The sequence below is a fragment of the Sprattus sprattus genome (assembly GCF_963457725.1).
Source record: "Sprattus sprattus genome assembly, chromosome: 4".
NCBI classification, from domain to species: Eukaryota; Metazoa; Chordata; class Actinopteri; order Clupeiformes; family Clupeidae; genus Sprattus; species Sprattus sprattus.
The window spans coordinates 37,761,360-37,787,068 of record NC_137923.1 but is presented as its reverse complement, the minus strand read 5'-3'; the positions used below and the strand labels follow the sequence as shown (position 1 = coordinate 37,787,068).

Sequence of the window (25,709 nt, the reverse complement as noted above, 5' to 3'; positions counted from 1 at the left end):
TATGCCATGATGCCATGGTTAGCACTGTGACACAATGAAAAAGATACATATTATTGACACATCCTTATATAACAAGACATAGGCGTCTTTCTGTGCGTAAAATCACCCCTGCATGAGAGAATGACCAAGAATTAAGTGAAATAACAATATATTGTGGTGTGTGACGGGAGTGATGTATTACTGTGTACTTTCTTTGTTGGGTTTAAGATATGGTCTCAAAGTGCAAATATTTCTGTTAATTTCTACGGGTATTTTTAGTTAGTGATTAAGAGTCAGTGTGTTGTATAAATTCCTCCTGTGTGATTTGATGAAGTCTTCCTGGATACTGGCCAGCCAGGATTGGTGTTGAACTGCTTGGCCTGCGATAAGCTCTTGTAAGGCTACCCAGCAAGGCGCTTCCGTGGCCCTTCACACTGCTTGGGAGAAACAGCCATTGACCAGAGGGGCCTCCACATCAGCATCGAAGCCGCCCATCAAAGAGAAAACGTCCATGGCCCAACAAATTCCTGTGCTGCCACCCTTGACAGAGACCAGGCCCACTAGAGAAAAGACAAACCATTGCACTAATGCCAGCCATTTTGGGGCAGCCAGCACGCCATTGCTGCCAATGAATTCACCGTCAGTGGAGGAGCAGCCGCCAGCAAGACCAGCGAGTGGTAGCTCATTGACACCAAGCAGCTTTGTCAAGACCAGGTTCAAGATCCTGTCATTTCCCTGGTCCCGTCCTGGGTGGAGATGGGTAACCAACTGCCCTGGACTGCCTTCTCAGCCCTGGATCTCAAAACCAAAGCTCTCCATTCCCAGTGGGCCATGCAGAAAAAGCTGTTGTATCAACGTTGGCAAGCTCCTGAGGCTCCAAGCCCCTCCTGGCTAACCCCCTGGCTAAACCCTGCAAGCGTCTAATAACAGTAACCGTATCAACTCCGGGCATACCTTAGACACTTAATGTTGCAGGTGTGGGTCGAGGGAACTGTCAATCCACCTGATGGGGGCCATGTGACATGCAGCGGGAGTGATGTGTGAATAACTGTGTACTTCCTTGTTGTGTTAATTATGTGGTGTCTCCCAGTGTTCCATGTGAGAAGGTTGATGTCTTCAGAATTCTAAATTAGAGTTTTTTGTGTAATCCCTTTCTGTGGATGTCTACATGCATTTTTAGTAAGCAATTAAGAGTCAGTGTGTCGTATATGCCCTAGTATGATTTCCCTGGTGTTTCAGCACATCTGTCTACCCTGAGCCTGTAAGATGTGTCTGCTTTTGTAAGCCTACTCCATTTGCCACTCTGTAATAGGCTTGTGCCTTTTGTTCTGCAATTGCCATTACCCTGACATGATTGATGGAGTCAGCTATCTCAGCATTGTGCTTAAAAAGTGAGTGGCTTTTGTCTTAAAGGAATTATTTTAGACAGAAAAAAATAACCTTACTCAGGTAATTCTGACAAGATTACTATAAAGTAATTATGAAATCATTTTTGTATCTTCAAAGTTATCAATCGAGGTCTAAAAGTGTACTCATTTTTGACAACCTATAAACTGCATCTTTATGAAGTCAACCCCTTATACCCCATGAATGTAATCAATGTATGCAGGGACAACATTAGACGATAGTAGAAACGCTGTTCTAATATGGCTTCTATAGTTTTTATTTATCAAAATGCTGTAGCTGTTTTTTTTTTTTTTTTAAACAAATTGCAAAATATCTCATAAGAGAACAGGATATGAAAATATATGGTGCTAAGGTGAACAAGATAGGGATAGTATTGAGAATTCAATACAAGGTCGCCTAAAGGTAGCTGCAATCTTGCAGTAACAAAAACAATGTAAAGCTAATAGCAGCAAATTCCTTCTAGGCACTACCTCTCAATGTAATGTCCCACTCATTGAAAATACTTTCAATAAACCACTCTTAGTGTCTTTAAATTTCAGTCAGATTAAAAATGTATGCTACACTGTTTTCAGTCATTCAAAATGTCCCTCCTTGATGATACTGATGCACAGCAGAAAAGGACAAATTCACAAAGACAGTACAGAATGGTGTCATATCTGAATTCACAAATGTAGAAATTTTAATCTCACAAAAATATGACAAATTAGTGTAATTATATAGACACCATGACCATCTATGTGTCAAGATCGAGATGACTTTTTACGCTTGAGTCACATCAAATTTGAATACAATTTAAGAGCTCCCAGTCATGTCTGTTTCAAATATCATATCAGTGTTTTATAGATGTGATATATGAAAGACCAATAGAAAATATATCAACAAACAGAATAGAAAACATAACAATAGAAGTGTAAAAATGTAATAAAATAAAAATAAAAAGGGACATACAATATCCTTCCCTAGTCAAAAAAATGTATTGGCCACATCCTTTGAAAGCCTTTGAATACTCATGTGCAAATCGCATTTAGCAATGACACTTAATTTTCTTTTCTTTACTTAGAAAAGAATACCAAGTAACACAGCAATGATAGGAAAAACACCACAATGACAGCATGTGTTATTGGTGAACCACAAAAATAAATAATCAAATCATCAGAGTCTCATTGGATTTCCCCACACACTGTCCCTAGGGTTTTAGGGATCACCTTAAGGCTGATTGTAGTCCAGTTTCTTCAAGTAATGACTTGGAAAAAAATGCCCACGACTATACCGTTTACCCAAACATTCCTCACATGTAATCATATTTCTTCTTTTGCACTTTAATTTTAATGGTGTTTTACATTTCAAGTCTAAAGGGTCAGAAAACCACAGGCCATTTTTTTGATCGTTGTTGTCGGTTATGTATTCTTCAACCATGCAACTTTTTCAGATGATGGACGAACATGTTTGACTATGATGGGCGTGTGTTACTCAGAATCTCCTGCATTTATGATTTCCTGTGCAAAATTGTCCTAAAAAAATATGGTTTTATGCCTCAGTTCTAGTGGTGTTGGATTGTTTTCGGAAGTACAACACCCCTAGACGTCATGTTTTGAACAGTAAAGTAAAATGGCCACCATATCTCTGAGCTCAGAGTTACACCTTTTCCACCAAGGCAATTTGAGGGCTGGTTCGGATCCAGCACCTAATCTCAAACCAGTTATTTGCATTTTGACAGCCAAAGAACCGGCTCTCGGTCAGGAAAACTGGATCTAGAACCGAGATCCGCTTACATCACAGGCTGGCTGAGGGATTATCGTGACCAACTCAGAGAAATAAGAAGCTATGCTTGCTTGCTAGTCCATCATTGTTATTGTATACAGTGATGTAATGGTGTGGCTCTATGGTGGTTCATAGAACCAGAACTAACCCCTAGTTTGTGTTGGTGGAAAAGGGGGCAAGGGATTCCAGTAGTACGTCCCTGGTTCAAGTGATGCTAATCAGGTACCGTAGCTGCAGTCAGTTTAACTGCCAATAACACTAACTTCTGTTTCTGAGAATCTTGTACACCACTTCATTAACATTGAGGAATTTCGTCTTCAAGTAGTACGTTTAAGATGAAGTGCCTCAGCGAACTTCACAAGAAGAATTAGGATTTTCATACTCCTATGGCCATCTGAATTTACCATATGATTAAAGCAAAAAGACAATAAGACATCAAGTAAGATGTTTTCAGCATCCATTTCCAACATGCTTTCAAAAATTCCCAAACTGCTGCCTAATTTCTTAAATCCAGCACAATAAATCAATAAACAGGCATCTCATTGCTACGTGTTCTCAGAGCAACAAGACAAACTACAATATGAACTATTTGTAAGACCAGCCACCATCAAATTGTGCTCACTCGCCTCAGTGGCTTTAACCGTAGCCACTTTTACTTCATTGTCCCTCACAGCATCTTGTTTGCTACAGATACCCAGTGGGTGGAGTTCAGCGTGGGTAAAGTTTGGCGAATGGGAAATGGGGGTAGTGGAAGAAATGAAGCTGTCCTGGGTGTCAGTATGGCTCCCCACAGAAGGAGGTGGTATGAGCAGTAAAGGCAAGCAACCTCTCTGCTTGTCCTTGAGCGAGGAGATACTGAAGGAGGCACTCAGATTGGCGTTGTGTTTGGATATCACCAACTCCTCCCTCAGGGGTGTGTCTTCTGCTGTCTCGATGTCATTTCCACACGGGGAGTTATGGGCCCGCTTGCAGACTGGGGGAATTGAGCCTGATGAGTCTGAGTCTGAACAGCTCCTCCTGCGTTTCTGAGAACCAAGACAGAGACCGCAGACATATTTCAGTAAAATGAACCAAGAACAAACCTGATTCTCCACACTGAACAAACATCAGGATTCACATTATTTATTTGATATGTTTATCATATATATTTTGTATTTCTTCTATACAATTTATTTTCTCAGGTACTTTGTCATGTTCAAAACTAAACTTGAAGCGACAGTAAGGACATGACATAAGAACAGCAAGTTAAAGGGGGAGAGAAGAAGTGACTCACTTTGACAGGCATGTGCAGCTGGTCCTGGTGCCAGTGGACGTAAAAGCTGGGGACGGTGCACTGGCTCTCAGGGGGCAAGCAGAGTTGCAGGCGCACCTGAGGAAACCACACCTTCAGCATCATCTCAATCCGCTCAAGTGTCTGCAGGTACTTCTCTCTACGGAACAAACAGGAGGAGGGAGACGTTGAGAGGACAGGCAGACCAAAAGAGGAATAAGAGAGAGACTGAACAGTTCAAATAAGGGACATTAAACTCTGTGAAAGTTGCTCCCCCATCCAGATGCTGACTGATGATACATATCTATATATATTATAGGTCATGGACTTTGGGTTTTCACCTCATTCGCACATTCATTCAGGCGCAAGAATAAACAGGCTGTAGAATACATACCCCAAATGAGGTTTCTGCAACACTCCCACAATCCTCTGCAGTCTATCCACGGCAACGCTTTGCTGGAACGTATTCAGACCTGCCAATCAAAGAAGAACGGTAATTGGTATTGGAATGGAGATTAGGACCGGCCACTCAGCCGGAGCCGGTGGCATACACATATCAGCTCCTGCTCACAATTGATAGCTAAAGTATAGTTAGATATGTCAGTCATCGATAGAAATGTGAATTATACCTTTCTCAAATCTTCCCATTTTGAGTCCATTAAGCAGCTCCAGCAGTGGCCTGAGGTACCCTTGGAGCTCTGAACACTGAAAAACAGTGGAACAGAGGAAAAGAATGATTAGCTGCCATGCCATATGTTGGGGAGATATGTATGTGAAGCACACACACACACCTCAGACCCCCCCCCGAGTTACATGTCTTGCAAAAGTAACATCACCGAGATGCAACTTCCAAATTTAGAAGTCCTATGTAGATGTCCATTGTCTCAGGAAAAACTGTATTGTAAAACTGTATTAATCCATCTTTTACGGACACAAAATGATGACGCTGCGCATTGTTGTTCCTAATATGTTCTGACAAGTCCGCTTGACTGCTATGCTACAAGGGCACTAACTGCTAGAAAATCACTGCACTGCTTCTTTTTGTTTCTCAACGCATCCTCCAAGAGGAATTATTAAACTGTGGCTGTACATTGTTCTCCGTGTGTATGTGTCTGAAAGGGAGTATAATTGAGACCTTAAACAGTAAATTACACACACACACTCACCTTTTGAGCAAAAGTCACGTCGCCCTCAGTGGGTGGTACGGTGGCAGGAATGGGGGGCTGCCCACAGTGGGCCGCCCCACCCAGCTGCCCCTCTGGCAAGGACCTGGGGTACCATGCAGGGCAGAGGCGTGCAGGGCTTGCAGCCAGGGAAAGCCGCTTCTGTCGGGCCCTGCCTCCCTCCCCCTCAGAGGAAAAGACGTCATCTTCATCCTCCGTCTGATCGCTCTCGCTGTAGGGGAGACTGGGAGTGGAGGAGAGGGACTCACGTGACGACCACTTAGTGGCGCTGTCCAATGACTGCATTACTAGAGGGAGGGAGAGAGACAGTAAAAGAGTAGGATAATTAGTGGTTGTGGTTTGTGTAGAGAGAAAATTTTGTCTACAGACTCAGACAAAAAAGTCCCAACCAAGAACAATAACAATAAGAACCACTTATATATTTCTGAATACAACAGAAACACGATGCAGAAGATAGAGATAAGAACAAAGATAGAAGTACAGGCGCAGAGTATAAATGTGGGCTGGCAAGGTGGGTGACGTTTCACGGCAAAAAAAAGAAAAAAAACAGGATGTGACATTTCAAAGTCTCTCACGTTTGGCTCACCCGCTGCCATATGGGAACTACTGATATAGTACGGTCAAGAAATAGAACTTTCCCGAAAAACCTCTACCTCCTCTTCCCGCAATTATTTTTGAACAGCACAGGCATAAAAAACAAGAAGAGTATAAGTGTGAAAGTTTGCACGAGTAACATCATGTTTACCTGACGCATGGGGAACAACGTGTTCTCCTCACGCGCGGGTAGCACCTTGCCTCACATTTCTCTCAGCTCTGAACGTGATTGGTGAACATGGCTGCATGTGTATCCGAGTCACGCCCATTTGTTGGAACCAGGACCGGTTTTTATATGTCGCATTTCTTTTTTAGTCAGATATTGTCTGGCCTCATCGAAGCGGATAGAAAAAAACATAAAGTGGCGAATAAATCATCTGTAATGAATTACGTAATTTCAACACCACCTATGTAGTCCGTTTTAATTCCCATGCCATTTTAACACACGCTTTACAGTTTATTTCATAAACTCTAGGCCCATGCCCTGTAATAATACATTTATTCCAATCCATATTTCAAAATCTGGATGCTAGCTTAGAGGTGACAGAACAAAGGGAGACGTCCTATGCCTGAGCAAGAACACGTTCATGTGTCATTATTTCAAGTCATGCATATGAACTCACTCAGAAAGTTACATTAAAAAACATTTCCTTACCTTTAGCCAGGGATGGCACCGTAGAATGGTTAGCCCAAAATGCTCCTCGTGTGAGTAAAAGCTCTGTATAACTTGTCTAAAAATCACAGCCTACAAGTCATCCAGCTATTTTAGGTTTAAATTTTAGGTGTAAATAACGCTGGTGGTGTTTCACAAAGTTCACTCGGTATCGGTGCTCTGCTCTCGGTATCCTACCACCTTCAGTCAACAGCCTTCTCTGCTTTTTCTGTTGCTGTCACTATTTCTTTCTACCAGTGAGCATACTTTCCAACGAGGTAGTCCATGTGCGAAGACACACGTGCTAAGCTGCGCTCTACACAAACTTCGCTGTTATTGGCCGACCTTTGTTATGGCTGTACCCGATTGGCTGCTTGCATGACCATTCAGAGGCGACTCGAGTTGTGATTTGTTAGGACCAAGACTTTGCAAGCCTAGCCTCCTGCACGTGGCACTCGTGCGGAAAACAGCTACGACGGCAGGTTGGCCACGAAGTGTACACACATGTTCAAGAAGATGATCTATTCTCTAGTAACAGCTGATGAGTAGGCTCACTGCTGCGTGTGACACGATGTTATAGGCCATCGGAGAGAAGGCTATGTGGTTAGAGAGGGATACAGTAATCGACACGTGTCTAGCAAAAATAATAATAAAACTGACACTGATTATTTAAATGATCGTATCTTGTGTGATACATAGGCGAATGTGTCAAATGATAAACGCAAATGTGTCATTCGTGTAAAAGCTGGTCTTACAAGCTACAAGACCCAATTATTGTGTGTTCGTTTTATACCAATACTTTATGAAAGTTTGTGTTGTTCATATATTGGAGAAATGCAACTAATAAACAATGACCAAAGTCTGGGTGCCAAGTGCCCACACTGCTGAACTAAATTTTGACCTCTGTGATCCGACTATACCTGCCATTAGACAGTTGCCTCATGTTAAACACTACATTTATTACAAGTTAAGTCAGCCCCCACAGCAGAGGTACCACAGGTCAGACCCCTGTCGGGATGCAGTGATGTGTTTTCTTGTCAATGACTCTGACGTCCAATCACACCTCCTGCTACATACTGTCACCGTATTTAAGCACTTCTGAGATATAGGTCATACGTCAGTAGTGACCCAAAATCCCCTTGCTCTAGTCTCCAGTAACTCCCACCCAAGCAATGTCTTCAGACAAGGAGGAACAGGATATTAAACCAAGCAATATACCTTCATGGGAGGTCCCTATTTAGACCCACATGGGGTGTCAGTGTACATGACCACACACCCTTTCCTGAGACGATGGCAATATGTGTGCTCAATCAACCTTTCATGCACCTAATGCATTTTACTCTATCGACAAACCAAATGGGCCTGGCGGGGGGTGGTATCACCTACTGACCTGCTGGTGAGATATATTGTCTAAAAGATTTTCCCTGTAGGTTCAGGATCAATGCAACAGTATACATGTAATACAATTGGACAGTTCTATGGATTATGACACTGCATGTTTCTGCACTTTCCACCTATACTCATTATGCATATGGAAAATGCATTTACTGGAATTAATGATATATTGCAAGTGTGACGCCCCGGCTCTGCCATGCCGTTAGGGGTTACGCCTCTTCCTACCACTGCGGTACTCTAAAACCCTAGGCTCTGTGGTTCTATTTGTTTATGCCTCCCGTTCTCTGTTCAACCTGAAGGAGGAGCTGAGTTACAGGCTGTTGCTAATGAGGGGCGGGGCTCCGGAACCTCAGAGGAGGACTCTCTTCTGCTCTGGCTGGACGTTGGAAGGCTGGCTGCAGCATTCTCATTGCCTTAACTTTATGCATTTCACAAAGTCTACAGTACTGACTTGCATGACACTTTATTTTACCGTCCTTCTCACTTACTGACTTTTGTACCTATTTTGTAAATAAATGTATAATTCTTTAAACGTTACCCGACGGTGTCTTGTCTTCCCTATGTCATGGCTACTGTGAGCTAAGTAGTCATGACACAAGGAAAAAGTTATACTGCAAACAAGCAGTGAAACAGGCCCTAACTTTATGGAAACCGTTAGATGGTCACTAAAACTATGTCTCTCTGCCAGAGAGGTCCGCAACTCTTTAGAGGAGACGTGTGGGTTGGGATTTACCTGGTGTTTTATTCTAATGGTGATGGTCTTGATGGTCGTCCACTTCTAGGCAGAGTTGCGGTCATGTTGAATGCCTTCTAATTGCAAATAATTTGTCTTACAGTGGATGGATGGAGCTGGAATCCTTTGGAATCCTTATAGCTTTCCCCAGACTGATGGGCTGTCAGTACTTTCTTCCAGATGTCCTCGGATCTCTCAGCTTTGTTGGGTTGTGCTGTGTGGGTACACCTTGGCAGTACAGTAGTTTTGTTTCCTCTCTCTTTAAATCTGTGTTGTCCAAACCTTTACCTAAGGATGTCTCATTTGATTGGTTTGCTTAAAATAACTAATTAAACAAACACCCAAATGTGTTTCACAGAATCTGTTACCTACTTAACTTACCAATGCAGCTAGGGGGTTCACTTACTTTTGCACATACACTTAATCCATGTTTCATAATTTTTTTTAGCTGCTCAAATAATTCCCTCTAAACAAGTACATGCTATTGATAAACATAAACCTTACATTTCATATATGGAAAAGTGATGATAAAATAGAAAAATCATGGTAAAACAACAGAAACCTCTAAACTGCTTTTAGAGGGGTTTACATACTTTCAAGCGGCACTGTATATATATAGTCATGGACAAAAACATTGGCACCCCTGCACTTCTGTCAGATAATGCACGACTACTCCCAGAAAAAAGTTGCAATTACAAATGCTTTTGTATTCAAATGTTTATTTATTTAGTTTGCATTGGAAAAACAAAAGAAATCTGAGAAATAATGTCAAATCTAACTTTATTCCACACAAAACTCCAAAAATTAACTTTTATTGGCACCCTCATCTGGGTAGCCTGACGAATACGATGTCATACTCATAATTCTAGTCAGAATATGAGTCTGAGTCTGCTCCATTGAGCTGTGATTATGGGGCGTGTTTCAACGAACCAGGAAAGAAAATGCCTCTTCGCTCAATTGGATACCTAGAACCATAGACATGTATCTATACATGTCTATGCCTAGAACGATATGTTTGTCTCCATTTTACGGTAGGTCGGCCACGTTTAGGGACCACGCTGCTATTGGTCAATCTGCGATTTCGGCTTCCGGCTCCAAAAAATATGCGCATTTTCAGCGCTTGCATGTCAAGAAACACAATTACTAGGTTTCACTCGAATCACTCGATAAAATGGTACACAATAAGCATTTTCAGCACTTGCATGTCAAGAAACACAATTAGTAGGTTTCACTCGATAAAATGGTACACAATTAGCAGTTAGGTTTCAGTCGATAAAATAATAAATACAATTCTGTAGTTCTTTCATTTAGGAGACACGTCATCAGCGAGACACACTGCCACACAACTTTTAGGGACGTTTCAGTGTTGCTTCAGCAGGGAGACGAACCTGCAATCTTCTCATTACTAGACTGCTTCTAATTACTAAACTGCTTCTCTACCTCCTGGACCACTGTCGGTTGATGGTGTAAGGATTATTTATTAGGTATTTGTGCGGCCCATTAAATTAATTCTCTACCTCCTGGACCACTGTCGGTTGATAGTGTAAGGATTATTTATTAGGTATTTGTGCGGCCCATAAAATTAATTATTATTTATTATTATTAGTTAAGGCACTGTACAGGTAATATTGGCATGGCCCTTACATACACGGACCAGTTTAGGCACTCTACAGCTAATATCGGCATGGCCCTTACATACACAGACCAGTTTAGGCACTGTACAGGTGATATTGGCATGGCCCTTACATACACGGACCAGTTTAGGCACTGTACAGCTAATATTGGCATGGCCCTTGCATGTACGGACCAGTTTAGGCACTGTACAGGTAATATTGGCATGGCCCTTACATACACGGACCAGTTTAGGCACTGTAGAGCTAATGTTGGCATGGCCCTTACATACACGGACCAGTTTAGGCACTGTACAGCTAATATTGGCATGGCCCTTACATACACGGACCAGTTTAGGCACTGTACAGCTAATATTGGCATGGCCCTTACATACACGGACCAGTTTAGGCACTGTACAGCTAATATTGGCATGGCCCTTACATATAGGGAGCAGTTAAGGCACTGTACAGGTAATATTGGCATGGTCCTTACATATAGTGAGCAGTTAAAGCACTGTACAGGTAATATTGGCATGGCCCTTACATACACGGACCAGTTTAGGCACTGTACAGCTAATATTGGCATGGTCCTTACATACACGGACCAGTTTAGGCACTGTACAACTTACAACTTAAAGTACTATATTTACAAGCGTATTCATGTAGTATAGATGTTCAGCTTTCAGTCTGTTTTATAGCTGCTTTAATAGCAAATCAGCTATAATAGAATTTTGTGATGATCTACATGTACCAGTAAAAGAACTTTTGACAAAAGAATGAAGTGTACATCAAGATAGATCAAGAATACTTCACAGCCCAGGATACATTGTATTCTATTTTTGAACAAAAATTATATAATTTAAACCTTAAGGAATAGTTTTGTGTGTATTTTTGCTTACTCTATTCATTATTGTCAATATACATCTTTATCTATTGACTGGTCCCCAGGAGCTAAGAGCCACACAAAGGTGCCTTAACTGGTCGGTAGATGTAAGGGCCATGCTAATATTACCTGTACAGTGCCTTAACTGGTCGGTAGATGTAAGGGCCATGCCAATATTACCTGTACAGTGCTTTAACTGGTCCGTACATGTAAGGGCCATGCCAATATTAGCTGTACAGTGCCTAAACTGGTCCGTTCATGTAAGGACCATGCCAATATTACCTGTACGGTGCTTTAACTGGTCAGTAGATGTAAGGGCCATGCCAATATAACCTGTACAGTGCTTAAACTGGTCGGTAGATGTAAGGGCCATGCCAATATTACCTGTACAGTGCCTTAACTGATCCATAGATGTAAGGACCATGCTAATATTACCTGTACGGTGCTTAAACTGGTCCGTACATGTAAGGGCCATGCCAATATTACCTGTACAGTGCCTTAACTGCTCCCTAGATGTAAGGGCCAAGACAATATTACCTGTACAGTGCCTTAACTAATAATACATAATAATTAATTTTATGGGCTGCACAAATACCTAATAAATAGTCCACTCACTATCAACGGACAGTGGTCCAGGAGGTAGAGAAGCAGTTTAGTAATAAGAAGCAGTCTAGAAATGAGAAGATTGTAGGTTCGTCTCCCTGCTGAAGCATCTGCTACGACGACTAAAACTCCACTACTACTTGTGTGTCAATTAGTGTCCCTGCTGATGTGTCTGCTAAATGAATATGTAAATGTGAACGAATGATACTTACTTATCATTTTATCGATTAAAATCTACCTGTTAACTAGGGCCATGCCAATATAACCTGTACAGTGCCTTAACTGCTCTGTACATGTAAGGGCCATGCCAATATTACCTGTACAGTGCCTTAACTGCCCACTATATGTAAGGACCATGCCAATATTACCTGTACAGTGCCTTAACTGCTCCCTATGTGTAAGGACCATGCCAATATTACCTGTACAGTGCTTAAACTGGTCCGTACATGTAAGGGCCATGCCAATATTACCTGTACAGTGCCTAAACTGGTCCGTGTATGTAAGGGCCATGCCAATATTACCTGTACAGTGCTTAAACTGGTCCGTACATGTAAGGGCCATGCCAATATTACCTGTACAGTGCCTAAACTGGTCCGTGTATGTAAGGGCCATGCCAATATTACCTGTACAGTGCCTAAACTGGTCCGTGTATGTAAGGGCCATGCCAATATTACCTGTACCGTGCCTTAACTAATAATAATAAATAATAATTAATTTTATGGGCCGCACAAATACCTAATAAATAATCCTTACGCTAACAACCGACAGTGGCCCAGGAGGTAGAGAAGCAGTTTAGTAATTAGAAGCAGGCTAGTAATGAGAAGATTGTAGGTTCGTCTCCCTGCTGAAGCAACACTGAAACGTCCCTAAAAGTTGTGTGGCAGTTTGTCTCGCTGCTGACGTGTCTCCTAAATGAAAAAACGACAGAATTGTATTTATTATTTTATCGACTGAAACCTAACTGCTAATTGTGTACCATTTTATCGAGTGAAACCTACTAATTGTGTTTCTTGACATGCAAGCGCTGAAAATGCTAATTGTGTACCATTTTATCGAATTAATCGAGTGAAACCTAGTAATTGTGTTTCTTGACATGCAAGCGCTGAAAATGCGCATATTTTTTGGAGCCGGAAGCCGTAATCGCAGATTGACCAATAGCAGCGTGGTTGTGGCCGACCTACCGTAAAATGGAGACAAACATACCTCCTAGAACTAATCAGCGCAACGTAGTATGACTATCTCACTGATACATTAAACTTTTACCGAATCCCGTAGGAAGGACGGCAAAAACATCTTCACGATCTACAAATGCCTTGATTGCGTTTCTTTGTTCCTCTTTCAAAGTTAAGGGGCTGTCGAGGTCTTCTAAAACCGACTCAATGGCAGAATCTACACATATTAACTCTCCAGCGGCAGCCATGTTTGTTGAACACGAATTTGAACCGAGCGCTCTTTGGTGACGTGGTTGATTACGTTACTGTTCATCATCTGTCGATCATCGTATAAAGCCCGCCCTGGCACTTTGATTGGCTGTACAGTTTTCTACCAGGAAAAATCTCTCCCCAACGGCCGAAGAGCCAGACCGAACTTCCCGTCCAAATTTGTTTGTGGGCGGAGTTCGGGCTGGTATCCAGGCTAAATAATGGGTAGAACCATATACATGTATAGATACCATAGACATGTACAGATACATGTATAGATAGGCTGGCTGAGGTTTGTAAAAGACCATAAGGATTGAAAAAAGCGGACTGGAGGTTCTTCTAAGTTCGTCTTCTCTGATGAGTCCAATTTCACAGTAGGTGCAAGACTCTGTGGCTTGTATGCCTCTCCAGGTCTCCGTCTAACCATCAGATGACCATGTGTTGGGCAAAGCTGAAAATTGGACTCATCAGAGAAGACGAACTAGAAGACCCTCCAGTCCGCTTTGGTTCAATCCTTATGGTCTTTTACAAACCTCAGCCAGGCAAAGTACAACGTTGTCCCGGAAGAAAAACTTGCTTCCTTTTGCTCTGACAATGTTCCCCAACTCTGAGAAGTGTTTTTTCCAGCAGGGCAATGCTCCATGCCACACAGCCAGGCCAGTAAAGGTGTGGATGGAGTATCACCAGATCAGGACCCTGTCATGGCCAGCCCAATTTCGAGACCTGAATCCCATAAAAAAACCTCTGAAATGTGATCAAGAGGAAGATGGATGGTCACAAGCCATGAAAAGAAGCCGAGCTGTTTGAATTCTTGCGCCAGGAGTAGCATAAAGTCACCCAACGGCAATGTGAAAGACTGGTGGAGAGCATGCCAAGACACATGAAAGTTGTGATTTTAAATCAAGGTTATTCCACCAAATATTGATTTCTGAACTCTTCCTAAGTTAAAGCATTAGTATTGTGTAGTTTGAAAATGAATATGAGCTTGTTTTCTTTGCATTATTCGAGATCTGAAGACACTGCATCTTTTTTGCTATTTTGACCAATTGTCATTTTTCTGCAAATAAATGATCTAAATGACAATATTTTTATTTGAAATTTGGTAGGAATGTTGCCAGTAGGTTATAGAATAAAACAAAAATGTACATTTTACTTTAACACATACCAATAAATAGTAAAACCAGAGAAACTGATAATTTTGAAGTGGTCTCTTAATTTTTTCCGCGGCTGTATATATATATCCCCTATTCATTTTGTACCTTGACCAGCAGTGTTTGGCAGTTGATGTGGTAGGCAATGAATGGCATCAGTGATGGCACTTGGCAAATCTTCTCACTGACCCTTATTATTTTGTGTCATACCACAAGTCAGATTTTCACAGTCCTTATGTGGCAAACTGGAACTATTGAGCCAAATGACTATGTAGTCTAAGTACCTTTTGTGTGACAAAAAGTATGCCACAGTCAGCTAGCCTCATCAAAGACCACTGAAAATGATAATGTTAGAACAAACAGGAACATAGTACATTTTTAATTGATCATTTATAAGCATTCTTTTTGCTTGAACTTATTAATGTTATTTTGAGTAATAATGGTTGAGATGGCTGGGAGAGAGTCAACATTGATTGGTGTCTTCTTAACAAGAGAGCCTCACAACATAGCAAGACCAGACAAACAGACACTTCAACAACGTCTTGAGAGGGCATCTGAATCAGCCATATGGTAACTCAGTATACGCCAGTACAAGTCATATGCCTTCAGTAAAAAAAAAAAAAAAAACAGCAAGCCAGCATTTGCCCTGTTCCTTCTCAGCAGCCGAGCCAGGGATCTGGCCGGTTGGCCTTAGAAAGAAAGGAGATTCTTCGGGCCATCTCTGCGTGGTAGATCCTCCTGCAGTTCTCATAGTTCTCCCGCTGCCGTTGGCGACAAGGTTTCTCATAGTACCTCTTCCGCTTTACTGTCTCCAAAATGCCATCATTAGACAACACTCTGAGAAGGAGAACGGAAATGTTAAGTAGGTGAAAAAAAGAGAGAAAAAAACAACAACTTAAAATTAGAGGATTGTGTGAAAACTTCGTAACTGTCACATTTCAGTCTCAAGAAACGCTTTAGCTAAAATGTTGAAATTTGGCATGCTGATACTTCGCAACATTTGCTCACATCTCCTAAAGTTCAAATTGGCTTGCTCAACAAAATTGTTACCAATAGCAATTGCACATTTTGTAGGCTCATTCATAATAATAATTCAAACAAATAAGTGATAACATGTCCTCTGACATGGTTTGGTTTATGTTCAAAATTAAGTTTGTCTTCAAATCCAAAAGGACCCCTTTCAGCTGTTGAAGCAGTCAAATCATTCAACTGTTTGCTACTTGGGGTAGCTCACACAATCTGCTTGGACTCCAATAATCGCTGCTTGTGGCTGTATTATATATTATTATATATACATGTATTATGAATAAATATAAATGTCGATACTATACATTTAGTATTGTTGCCTTCCACTAACAACCCTACATTATGTCCCACTCATCCTCATATTTAACAGGCCTCATAGAGCCGCCACATCCACAAACTACTTTAATTCCTTACATTTTCACTAAGACACAAAACCCAAATGTTATCATTAATGAGAACACACATTTCTTTAGAACGGAAAATACCTTATTTCACTTAATTCTTGCTGATTCTCTTACATTATGCAGCAATCTTATTGCACACCACTTTGAGACTAGTTGTTGTTAGCCTTGCAGCCCGTTTGATTTTGGACAGCATGTTCCACATAACTTATTGCATTTACACAATCGCAATACAATAGTGATGATAACATAGGTGATTGGTACTGTAACAACGAAATAATCAGACAATATTTCGGGTGTATCCCCTTCATGTTAACGTCATATCAACATTAAAAGAATCTTAACAGATTGGTAGGCATCGTGTGTAACATTACAGGACTTTAGTATGACATTGAAATAGCTAGCATTGCAAGCTAGCGGCGAATTTCCGCTGGTACATGATGACAGAGATTACGGTTAGTATACCAACAACCTGCACGTATTCAAGTATATAAATCAACAGAAACAGAAAAAAAATATTGTATTTACCGATTTAAAGCTTTATATGCTGCATCAACGTTTCCCTCATGAACCATTACAGTTCGAGCAACAAAACGAAGATGTCTAGACATGTTAGCCTGTGTCCTCTCGCATCTCATCCGGGTGAAAACAAAGACACAGGACACAACTGTTCCGCTATGCTCACGTTCGGAACACTGGGTGGCGCTAAAGGTAAAGCAACGAAGGATGCCAGTTTTTCACTTTTTAGGCATTTATCCTATTTATTCATCTTGAGTGAATATGAGTGTTCAAACAGCATAAATAAAACCGCTATTACAAAGAAAAGCCACTTTACTTTTATCACAATTTAGGCCTATCACCTTAGGAAGCAATAGGCCTACAGGGGCCAGGCAGAGTTGAAAGAAAAGGCCTGAAGGGAAAGAGAGGGAATTTTCTCTGTTTACCATCAGTCAAACATCAGTTCTCACAGATCTGAGTTTAATTCACTGGCAGATGCCTCTATCTGGTAGGCTTCTCTGGCCTGGACTGTGAGAAATTCTAGTCAAGATCAGAAAATGCCTGAGAAATGAGAAAAAAACCCTCTCTCTATAGTTTGCTCAGTTTCATGTCGTTTTGTAAAATGAGAAGCTGCCCTGAAAAGACTCTGGTCATCATGCCACTGGATGACAGTGAATTGGTCTTTCTGTTCCCGCCTCTTTCCCTTTCTGTTCCCTCCTTCTTTTTCCTTGTTTTTCTTTCCCTATCAAGCGATTTATGCCTTTCTGGATAAAGAAAGAAGGTCAGACCATAGCAATTTCAGTGCAGTATTGTGATCTTGTTCAATATCTGAGTTACTTCACTGACCTTACTGAACTTTGCCATCCAGCCAAGAATGAAAAATGTGCCTCTTTGTATGTTTGCTTTTGTGTGAGTATGCGTGTGTGAGTGTGTGAGTGTGTGTGTGTGTGTGTGTGTGTGTGTGTGTGTGTGTGTGTGTGTGTGTGTGTGTGTGTGTGTGTGTGTGTGTGTGTGTTTCCTTTGCCACATTTCCAGGGGTATCACTTCCACTCCAGACCAGTTGAAAGGTCCCTGGTTGGTGGGGGTTGGGGAGGGGGCACAGAGAGAATGAAAAAAAAAAGAGGAAAAGGTAATTACCTCTGGGCTTTTCAGAATGAGAAGGTCTGCAGTGTCATTTTTCACCCCTGCCCTCTGTCTCTCTTACACTAAAACCACTTCTTCACTCCATTTACTTTGATCCTTAGTCCTCTCTCGTTGGCTGCCTTCACAGTTTTCACCCACTTTTGGTACTCAGACACCCTCTGCCTTTCAAAGGTGACCCTTCTATGGTCAGTCATTTGATTGCAAACATTTCCCTTTTTTTCTCCATCACTCCGCTCCCCCCCTCCTCCTCACCTCAGGAATGTCCCAGCTCCCACAGGGCAAGAGAAGCATGAATGTGAAAGGACTGTTAGGTGGAGGTGTGGACTGAGCACCTTAAAACAAAATTTAGTTTTTTTCATTTTTGGTCGCAAGGAGACATTTAGTCCATATAGTAAGGTACATGACATTCAGATATGTATGTCATGATAGTTTTGTGATCTCTCAAGGTTGTGTATGTAGCAGTGTTTAAGAGTTGGCCTCATATAAGTTCTTTCTGGTTGGCACATTGTTGTGTGGACATACATGAGTAAGTGAGAGAAAGAGAGGGAAATAAAGGGAGAGAAAGAGAGAGAGAAAGGGGTGGAGAGATGGACAATGGTGGAAGAAGTTTCAAACAATCGAGATCTGTTTGGGTACACAAACACAAACATGCATGAACATGTTGCCATTGTAATGTAGACAATGCTATAGAGCAAATTAAGGAAATTGTGCCTTCATTATATTCCATTATGTTACATTCCATTTTACTACACTGTTCTATTATATGCAACTTTTGATGAAAGGGGATACTTTTGACCATTTGTTTTTACTATAAAAAAAACACGAGGACAAATAACCAAGACTAGTTGTGCTGTGCTGTTCTTTCATGAAATAATCACAAAAGAAGAAATCTGATAAATAAGACTAGAAAGAAAACACAAAAGTAAAGGATCATTTAAATGTTGGACCCCATAACCAGTTCGTTTAGTTGTGAAAGTATACTTAGGATTTTGAACTGAAAAAAGTAAATGGCATGTTTGTTCAATAATTGGCTTTAGTTCTCTGTCACAGTGATGACTCTTACAGCGTCCTTGAAACGATTCCCACGAAGAGAGCAATTAGACGTGTAATGGTTTCAACATGTTTTCAAAAAGTTGACTGTCCTGAAAATCAAGATGTGATCAGTTAGATGCAAATATTTGTTTTAATTACTGAAGCCAGGGCATATTTACACATGTCCATGCATGAGACACATGCTGTCAGAGACACAGCGCTACTCGATCATACACTGTCACTGCACTATCTGTACATACAATCATATTGCCTACTATCAAATATATATGTTTATTTGCTCATCCGTGCACTTTATCTGTAAATAATGCTACGTTTGCACTGGTTAGCTGCTAATTGCGTATTTCATTGTCTTTGTGCCTGTACTGCGCACAATATGAGTTTAAAGTTGAATCTAATATAATAAACATCTTTAGCTGTTGCTTTAGCCAAGATGAGAGAGAGGGGGGCTGGGGGGTGAGGACATAGAGAGCGCATCTCATGATTCATGTAAATTGCGATAGGCGTGCTTACGCATATGGCTAATTGGGTTCCTCTCGGTGGCGTTGCCCTGCGCCTGCGACCCAAACTCGTCTGTTAAGGACCAATGAGAACAAGTTGTTCGGAGTGAGTTAACGAGAGGAGAATCGGTGAATTCAGACGTACGGTCCAGATCACTACAGGAGCAGGAGGACACTGCACAATCGCGCAATAGAGAACCAATCATTATAGTCTGCAGTCGACTACAGGGCTGTTTAGTTTATTTATAGTTACATTTATTAAGCAATTATCTGGCGTTAATTGCACACTGACTGCAAACATGGAAAGTAAAATCACTGACTTCTCCGGAACGTGGAAAATGAAAAGCTCCGAAAACTTTGAGGAACTCTTAAAGGCTCTAGGTAGGTCCGACGCTCTGACAAATAAAACCTCTTATTTATTGATCTCTTAGTTTCACAAAATATTCGAGACTTTGTATGTATACATGTATTGTCGCATATAGATACATACTAGTGAAAGACTTCACATAAATATCTTATTATTGCGAATCACTCCTCTATTATTTGCAGGGCCTTATTTTAATATTTCAAAATACCGAAAAAGAAATGTGTAGGTCTGATTTGCAGTAATGTTAGCCAAATGGGCATGTGAGTGTGCGCGTCTACTGTTGCCTTTGTGGATAAGAGTTCGAGCTGCAATTAGTCTACTTGTAAACCTGAGTTTATGGCTGTCCTCTCCCCACGTTTTCAAGCACGGTGTTGACGGCAGGAGAGGAAAGCTATAATTAAACGAGTTTATTTTTTTTATCCAAGCTTCTTCTTATTGAGCTTATACAAAGAAAGACCATGATTAATATGAGACTGGTGGTCGCCGGCCGGCCAGGGGCACCAACTAATGACTAATGGCTGCGGAAAAGGGGTCTTAATAAAGACCTCATGAGATTGTGATTATGTTCCCCTGTAACTGAAACTCTGTGCCCCTCAGAGCTTAGGCTTCAGTAGTCCCCTATGAAATCGCTGCAGGAGGCACGCTGTGTGCTCTTAAGAAGTAGGCTATGTTGAATCCCTGGCAGCCGGCATTCCTTTTTCGACATCACTGGCTGCTATTTGTCTCAGGAGAAATCTCCCCATCACCTCAGATGAAGGTGTTTGGGATATCAGTTTCCAAATTACCTAGTCCATTCAGCAAGTTGCATTCCATTGTAATCACTAGAGGGCCCTGCTTATTAAAGTCAGCAAACCGCAAGCATTCTTTTAAAGAGGTCAACGAGGCCCACACACTGTATTACATCCATCCATCTTTGGTTTCTGTATATATAGTATAGACCAAAAGTATGCATGTTTTGTCTGTGTGTGTGTGTCCCTAGGAGTGAACGTGTTCATTCGAAAAATCGCTGTGGCAGCTGCATCTCGCCCAGCAGTGGAAATCACACAGCAGGGCGAGACTTTATCCATTCAGACATCCACCAGTGTGCGTACCACCCACATCTCCTTCACTGTGGGACAGTCTTTCAACGAGACCACTGTGGATGGACGGCCATGCACGGTAGCCTACCAACTTCTCCTCAACCCTTGGTTAACCCAGCACTAGTATTGTCCCATGTGTTTGTACAACCATACTGACTGTATCTAGATGTAGTTCTAGTCCATGGGCACAGATCTCTACCATTAAGGAATATCAGATATCTGTGCTCCAAACAGTTTGTAAATAAGTGGCTATCACTTTTCCAATTTCCTTGTTTCTTATCCATTGCTCTGGAACAACCGATGACTGTATGTGCAGTCGATGGAAATAACAAATACTGGCACATGACTGTGATTGTGCATATTGTGTACCAGTGAACTGAGAACATCAGATTAGATTACATTAGATTAGATTAGAACCTTGCATACATTAAGGTTGTGTTATCATGGTATACCATATATAATCATCTATCAGCCTGTTTTCAAAGGAACACAATTCCTTGGGTAAGGGTAAGGGTAGGAATGTAAAATGCGGAGCAAAATGAGCTCCAACCATAATTGCTTTGATTGCCCGTATCTGATCATATGTATGATTACATAAATCAAATCAATCAAATCAAAATCAAAATGAAAAATCACTTCTGTAAACACGAGTGGAAAACATGTGGCTATTTCCACCTTCAGATTATCATCTAAAAATACTTTACTCAGTCATTAATCAACCTCTGCACTTTTTCACTATAACAACTTCTCTCTATCCACTGTCTTTCCTCAAGAGTCTGCCCCGCTGGGAGACAGAGAGCAAAATCGTCTGTGAGCAGACTCTCCAGAAGGGCGATGGACCCAAGACAGGCTGGACACGGGAACTGACCAACGATGGAGAATTAATCCTGGTGAGACCTTTAAGCCTGCCAGTCTATGTTGAAGTCTTTAGTGGCTTGTGAGTATCAGTATGTTGGGTGTTTCACTGACAGGGAACTTAAAGGTGCATTAAGGATTAATAGCTATTCGCTAAAGGTATGCTAGCAGCTAAAACTAACGAAATCTCTTGAAATGTGCTGACTTTGACATTATGACAAACTAGTTACTCAACGACTGTCCTTACACAGTCAAACATCAATCATGTGCAACACAAGACTAAGCAAGACGGCAAATAAGCTACTTACTAGATCTTGCTAGTCGGCGGGCTGCGGCAGGCAAAACTACAGAACGCAGTTATATGCCTATCGACCCTGCTATGCCATTGGCACGGACGCAATTCTCCAAATTAAAAGTCATTGTAGCGCCCCAATTTTTTTAAGCTGTTATTTTAAGGTTAAACTGCTTATCCTAACCCTAATCCTGAAGCATAATTGTTTCATATTGCACCTTTAAGTTGACAACAACACAGATATTCCTTTCTTTTGTACTGTGTGGTAAATAAAGGGGGGTATAAAGGGGGTTCCAGTGAAATGCTGTGATATACTGAAAGGCAGTTGCAAAAAAATAAAAGTGAATCTAAGTGATGATTTTTTTTCCTGTATTACAGACAATGATTGCTGGGGAGGTGGTGTGCACCCGGGTGTATGAAAAAGAGTGAAGAGTGGCCACCGTTTGACACTTTTTTACGCTGTCCTTCTTGTATGTTCAACCTTGTCATTTTGACAAATATTGGTTAATCAGTACATAATACGTGTTTGTATGTGGTGAGAGTCTTTCCTGTATACTTTTGTATTGTTTGTCATTCATGGATGCATGTTTACATGTCTTTTTTAAATAGCATGCAGGTATGTCTTTTTTCAACCAAAAGTGTGTATTTATTCAGAATGCTTGTGTGAGAAAGAATTCCTATCAATAAACCCTAACCAGTAAGTTTTGTCTAAAATAAGTGGAAAAGAGTAATTTTCTTAGCCCCTGCACCGCTGAGGTAGCTGCTCACATTAGACAGAAAGTTGATATGTCTCTCCTCCCTTCCTATCATGTCGATCTCTGACCCTGTAATTGTCACTCCCTCTTTCTCCCATTCTCCCTCTACCTCTATTCTATATTTTCTTATCAGCACTTATTGCCCTGCATTACTTCTCCCGCTGCCCTATCAACACCCTTTCCCTCTCCTCCCTCCTGCTGTATCTTTTCTGTAATCAGCTTCCACCCTTTTCATTTCCCCCTTCTTTCTTTCTGTCTTTCTTCTCTCTCCCACACATTGCCGTTCCGCAGTTTTAAGTTGCCGAAATGAAATCCATATTTTCTAGGATTCCTGAGGAGTTCAAGAGTACGTTTTGGCAAGTGAATAGGGGAAAAATCAGGGAGTGGTAAGGAAAGAGTGAGTGAGAGAATGAGACAAGGGCAATGGGGAGGAAGAAAAAAGTAATTTCACATTTTGGAAAGGCCCTCTCTCTCGCTCTCCCTCGTTGTCTTCCTTGCAGCTGCGACTCGTTACTGTAAGAGATCTGAAAAACTGCCCCCCACCTGGCCCCATTCCTTGGTGAATACAAGCTACTGCCTGGTGCTCTGTGGACTGGGACAATACTCTGCTGTCTGGCACATGTCTGAAATTAGGATCAGAACCAGAATGCAGAAATGGCGGAGAGATGGAGAAGGGAAAAAAGGCATCTTTAGTAGTATCGATGGGCATACCCGAACCTGAACAGTCTAATTCTGGTGCTCACACACACACATACACACACACACACACACTCTCTCTCTCTCTCTCTCTCTCTCTCTCTCAGTAGACCCATAGAAAAAAGTGGGTTTCCTGTCCTACATGCCAGTGATGTCTTTTCCAGGCACCTTTGCAGACAGTGTCAGCTCTCACAGTCTCTTCTGTCTAACTAAGTTCTTAAACTCTGAGTTATTTTTGTGTGTGTGTGTGTGTGTGTGGGCTCACATGTGTGTGTGCCGGCATGCATGTGTCCCTGTGCGTGTGTGTTCTCACATATGTGTGTGTGCCAGCATGCGTGTGTGTGTGTGAGAGAGTGAGAGAGTGACTGTGAGTGTGTGTGTCAGATTGAGAGAGAAAGAGCATTCTTGCTGTGTCTTGCTGAACTATGAAAAAACTCTCTGCGAGTGTGTGGAAGACCTAAGATGCTTCAGAGCCATGATATGTTCTATGTCAGTGTTCTCTGAGGACTCTTTCAGCTCTGGCCGCACTCTTGGATAAAACACAGACAAACAATGGGCCCTGAAGACCTCATGTTTCATGGAATGCTGCATTATGAATAAAGTACATGTTGGTCTGATTCCCAGAGAGGGTGATGGTGGTGCCGGTGGTGGTGCCGGGAGCGAGTCAGAACAATGTTTTTGATGCATACAAGGAAGCTGCGGCCTGACCGAGAACAGTCCCTCCCTTACCAGCACTCCCTCTGAGAAAACCACAACGCTTCAGACTTCTGATGCACTTTCAGCTTTGTCTCTGTTCCCCCTCTCTTTATGTAATTACTCACATGCTTTCCATTTTCTTCACTGAATTTCTCTCTCTCTCTATCTCTCGCTCTCTCACTTTTATTCTCTCTCAGTCCCGCTCACTTGATCTCACTTTTGCTAACATTTAATACACATTTAAAGGTTCACTTCTCCCCTCTCACTCATTCGTTCTCCCCCACCCCCCAGCCATTATGTCAGCTCATTCCATAGGCGATGATGTCACTGGGTCGTGTATCGCTCGATTGGTCATGGAATGCTGTGGTTTCAGGACTGGGAGGCACCCAAGTCCAGTAGCGGGTAAACACCGTGGATGTGGAAACACACTCATGGACCAATGCAACTGGCAATGACTGACACACACACACACACACACTTAGACATACAGCTATGCCTCAAACAAACTGTGACCAAAGAGTCACGCTTTCATTTTTTCAGCAGATATCTAGAAGTATCACATCTAAATTGTGCGGGTGTGATGATCATATGACTTCCCCTCAATCACCCATGTGAACCCACATGACTAAGGGTCAAAGAGGGTTGACGGGTGAGTATGTGAGTGAACAGACTGGTGAAAGAGGGGGATATGTGGATCAACACATGCATCAAGCAGAAATACTTAAATCCTGTGGCATGGTCTGCTGACATGCAGACCCACTCAGACAGGATTACAATTCATTTGCCTGTAAACATGTCATTTAGTGTTTCTTTGAGAGATGTGACATGCGGATTAGGGAACAGTGGCAGTAGGATCATGGGGACCATGCCAGGGTACTGCATATGTTAGGATGGTATACCCTGATGTTGAAACGTACATATGGTGAAAGATATTACAGACTTACAAATACCGTAGACACAATTTATGTAAGCAGTAAGCAAATAATCAAAGTATGACCTCAATGACAAGAAGAAGAATATCCAAATTATGTTCAGCTATAAACCTGCTTGGATCGACAAAAGCTTGAAAGTATCACCAAAGCTTAAAGAGTACCTTAATGTGCCGTAGGAATACACTACAGCAGACACACAAAGTTCACCAAGTATAACTCAATGGCATGGAGTGACCTGGTGACATCGTCTAGTCTAGAGAATATTGATCGAATTGGTGTTTATGAGTCCACAGCGACGCCTTGTGGTTTTAGATGAAATCAAGACGGTCTCGAATACATTTTGGACGATATCATTGGTCCGATTTTACTTCATCAACCCCCTCCATTTTCTCTTTGAGAAGCTCACTCAGCATTTGCACAGAAGCTGCGTAGCAGAAATAACTTCACATACAAAACAGTATAACTCTCACACTGGATATATTTTGGTTCAATTCGTATCACACTAATACACACAGCATCCCAGATATTCAGCACAGTTTTCGACTGAGTGTTGGCACTATTGGCTGAGGTCCTGGTCGGCTGAAGGAATTCGTCTCTTGAGTGAGCCGAGTCTGTCATGCTGTAGTCAGACTGTGTAGCCTACATTCGTTTTCACTTGGCCCGATTTTGGTTTTATGCGTTAGGCTGTCCGGCGTTGCTGATTGGCGTATCTTAAAACTTAGCGTAAGCCCTACGCATGGGTGAAGTGATGCGTAGAAATGTGGATCTTTTCAGTA

General features: G+C 41.7%; 3 protein-coding genes across 4 annotated transcripts; 1 reads left to right on the top strand and 2 right to left on the bottom strand.

Moving 5' to 3' along the window:
- Positions 1 to 2,036: 2,036 nt before the first annotated feature.
- ciarta (circadian associated repressor of transcription a) lies at positions 2,037 to 7,053 on the bottom strand. 2 transcript variants are annotated; one of them, XM_080836429.1, is made up of 7 exons: positions 6,851 to 7,053; positions 6,347 to 6,521; positions 5,584 to 5,888; positions 5,047 to 5,122; positions 4,812 to 4,890; positions 4,421 to 4,577; positions 2,037 to 4,172 (listed from the first exon to the last, which is right to left on the bottom strand). In XM_080836429.1, exons 3-7 carry the CDS (start codon positions 5,884 to 5,886, stop codon positions 3,693 to 3,695), a joined length of 1,095 nt encoding a protein of 364 aa, XP_080692555.1. In that variant the 5' UTR covers positions 5,887 to 5,888; positions 6,347 to 6,521; positions 6,851 to 7,053; the 3' UTR covers positions 2,037 to 3,692. The 2 variants fall into 2 exon arrangements, with proteins under 2 accessions (XP_080692555.1, XP_080692554.1); XM_080836428.1 differs by lacking the exon at positions 6,347 to 6,521.
- A 7,961-nt stretch (positions 7,054 to 15,014) lies between these two features.
- mrps21 (mitochondrial ribosomal protein S21) lies at positions 15,015 to 16,701 on the bottom strand. Its single transcript, XM_080838175.1, has 2 exons — positions 16,599 to 16,701; positions 15,015 to 15,480 (listed from the first exon to the last, which is right to left on the bottom strand). Exons 1-2 carry the CDS (start codon positions 16,679 to 16,681, stop codon positions 15,300 to 15,302), a joined length of 264 nt encoding a protein of 87 aa, XP_080694301.1. The 5' UTR covers positions 16,682 to 16,701; the 3' UTR covers positions 15,015 to 15,299.
- Positions 16,702 to 19,420: 2,719 nt separating this feature from the next.
- Positions 19,421 to 22,493, top strand: crabp2b (cellular retinoic acid binding protein 2, b). The gene is made up of 4 exons (XM_080837173.1): positions 19,421 to 19,642; positions 20,608 to 20,786; positions 21,481 to 21,597; positions 22,233 to 22,493. The coding sequence occupies exons 1-4, from the start codon at positions 19,561 to 19,563 to the stop codon at positions 22,281 to 22,283; spliced, it is 429 nt and encodes a 142-aa protein (XP_080693299.1). The 5' UTR covers positions 19,421 to 19,560; the 3' UTR covers positions 22,284 to 22,493.
- Positions 22,494 to 25,709: the final 3,216 nt, after the last annotated feature.

Bases quoted from the DNA above. Each gene is read 5' to 3' on its own strand.
- ciarta (XM_080836429.1), bottom strand. From the start codon at position 5,886: ATGCAGTCATTGGACAGCGCCACTAAGTGGTCGTCACGTGAGTCCCTC. The intron at 4,578-4,811 runs GTATGTATTCTA...TTTGTTCCGTAG, and splicing joins TTGCAGAAACCTCATTTGGG to AGAGAAGTACCTGCAGACAC. The intron at 4,173-4,420 runs GTGAGTCACTTC...CTTGGTTCTCAG, and splicing joins AGCTGCACATGCCTGTCAAA to AAACGCAGGAGGAGCTGTTC.
- crabp2b (XM_080837173.1), top strand. From the start codon at position 19,561: ATGGAAAGTAAAATCACTGACTTCTCCGGAACGTGGAAAATGAAAAGC. The intron at 20,787-21,480 runs GTAGCCTACCAA...TCTTTCCTCAAG, and splicing joins TGGATGGACGGCCATGCACG to AGTCTGCCCCGCTGGGAGAC. The intron at 21,598-22,232 runs GTGAGACCTTTA...CCTGTATTACAG, and splicing joins ACGATGGAGAATTAATCCTG to ACAATGATTGCTGGGGAGGT.
- mrps21 (XM_080838175.1), bottom strand. From the start codon at position 16,681: ATGTCTAGACATCTTCGTTTTGTTGCTCGAACTGTAATGGTTCATGAG. The intron at 15,481-16,598 runs GTAAATACAATA...TCTCCTTCTCAG, and splicing joins GCATATAAAGCTTTAAATCG to AGTGTTGTCTAATGATGGCA.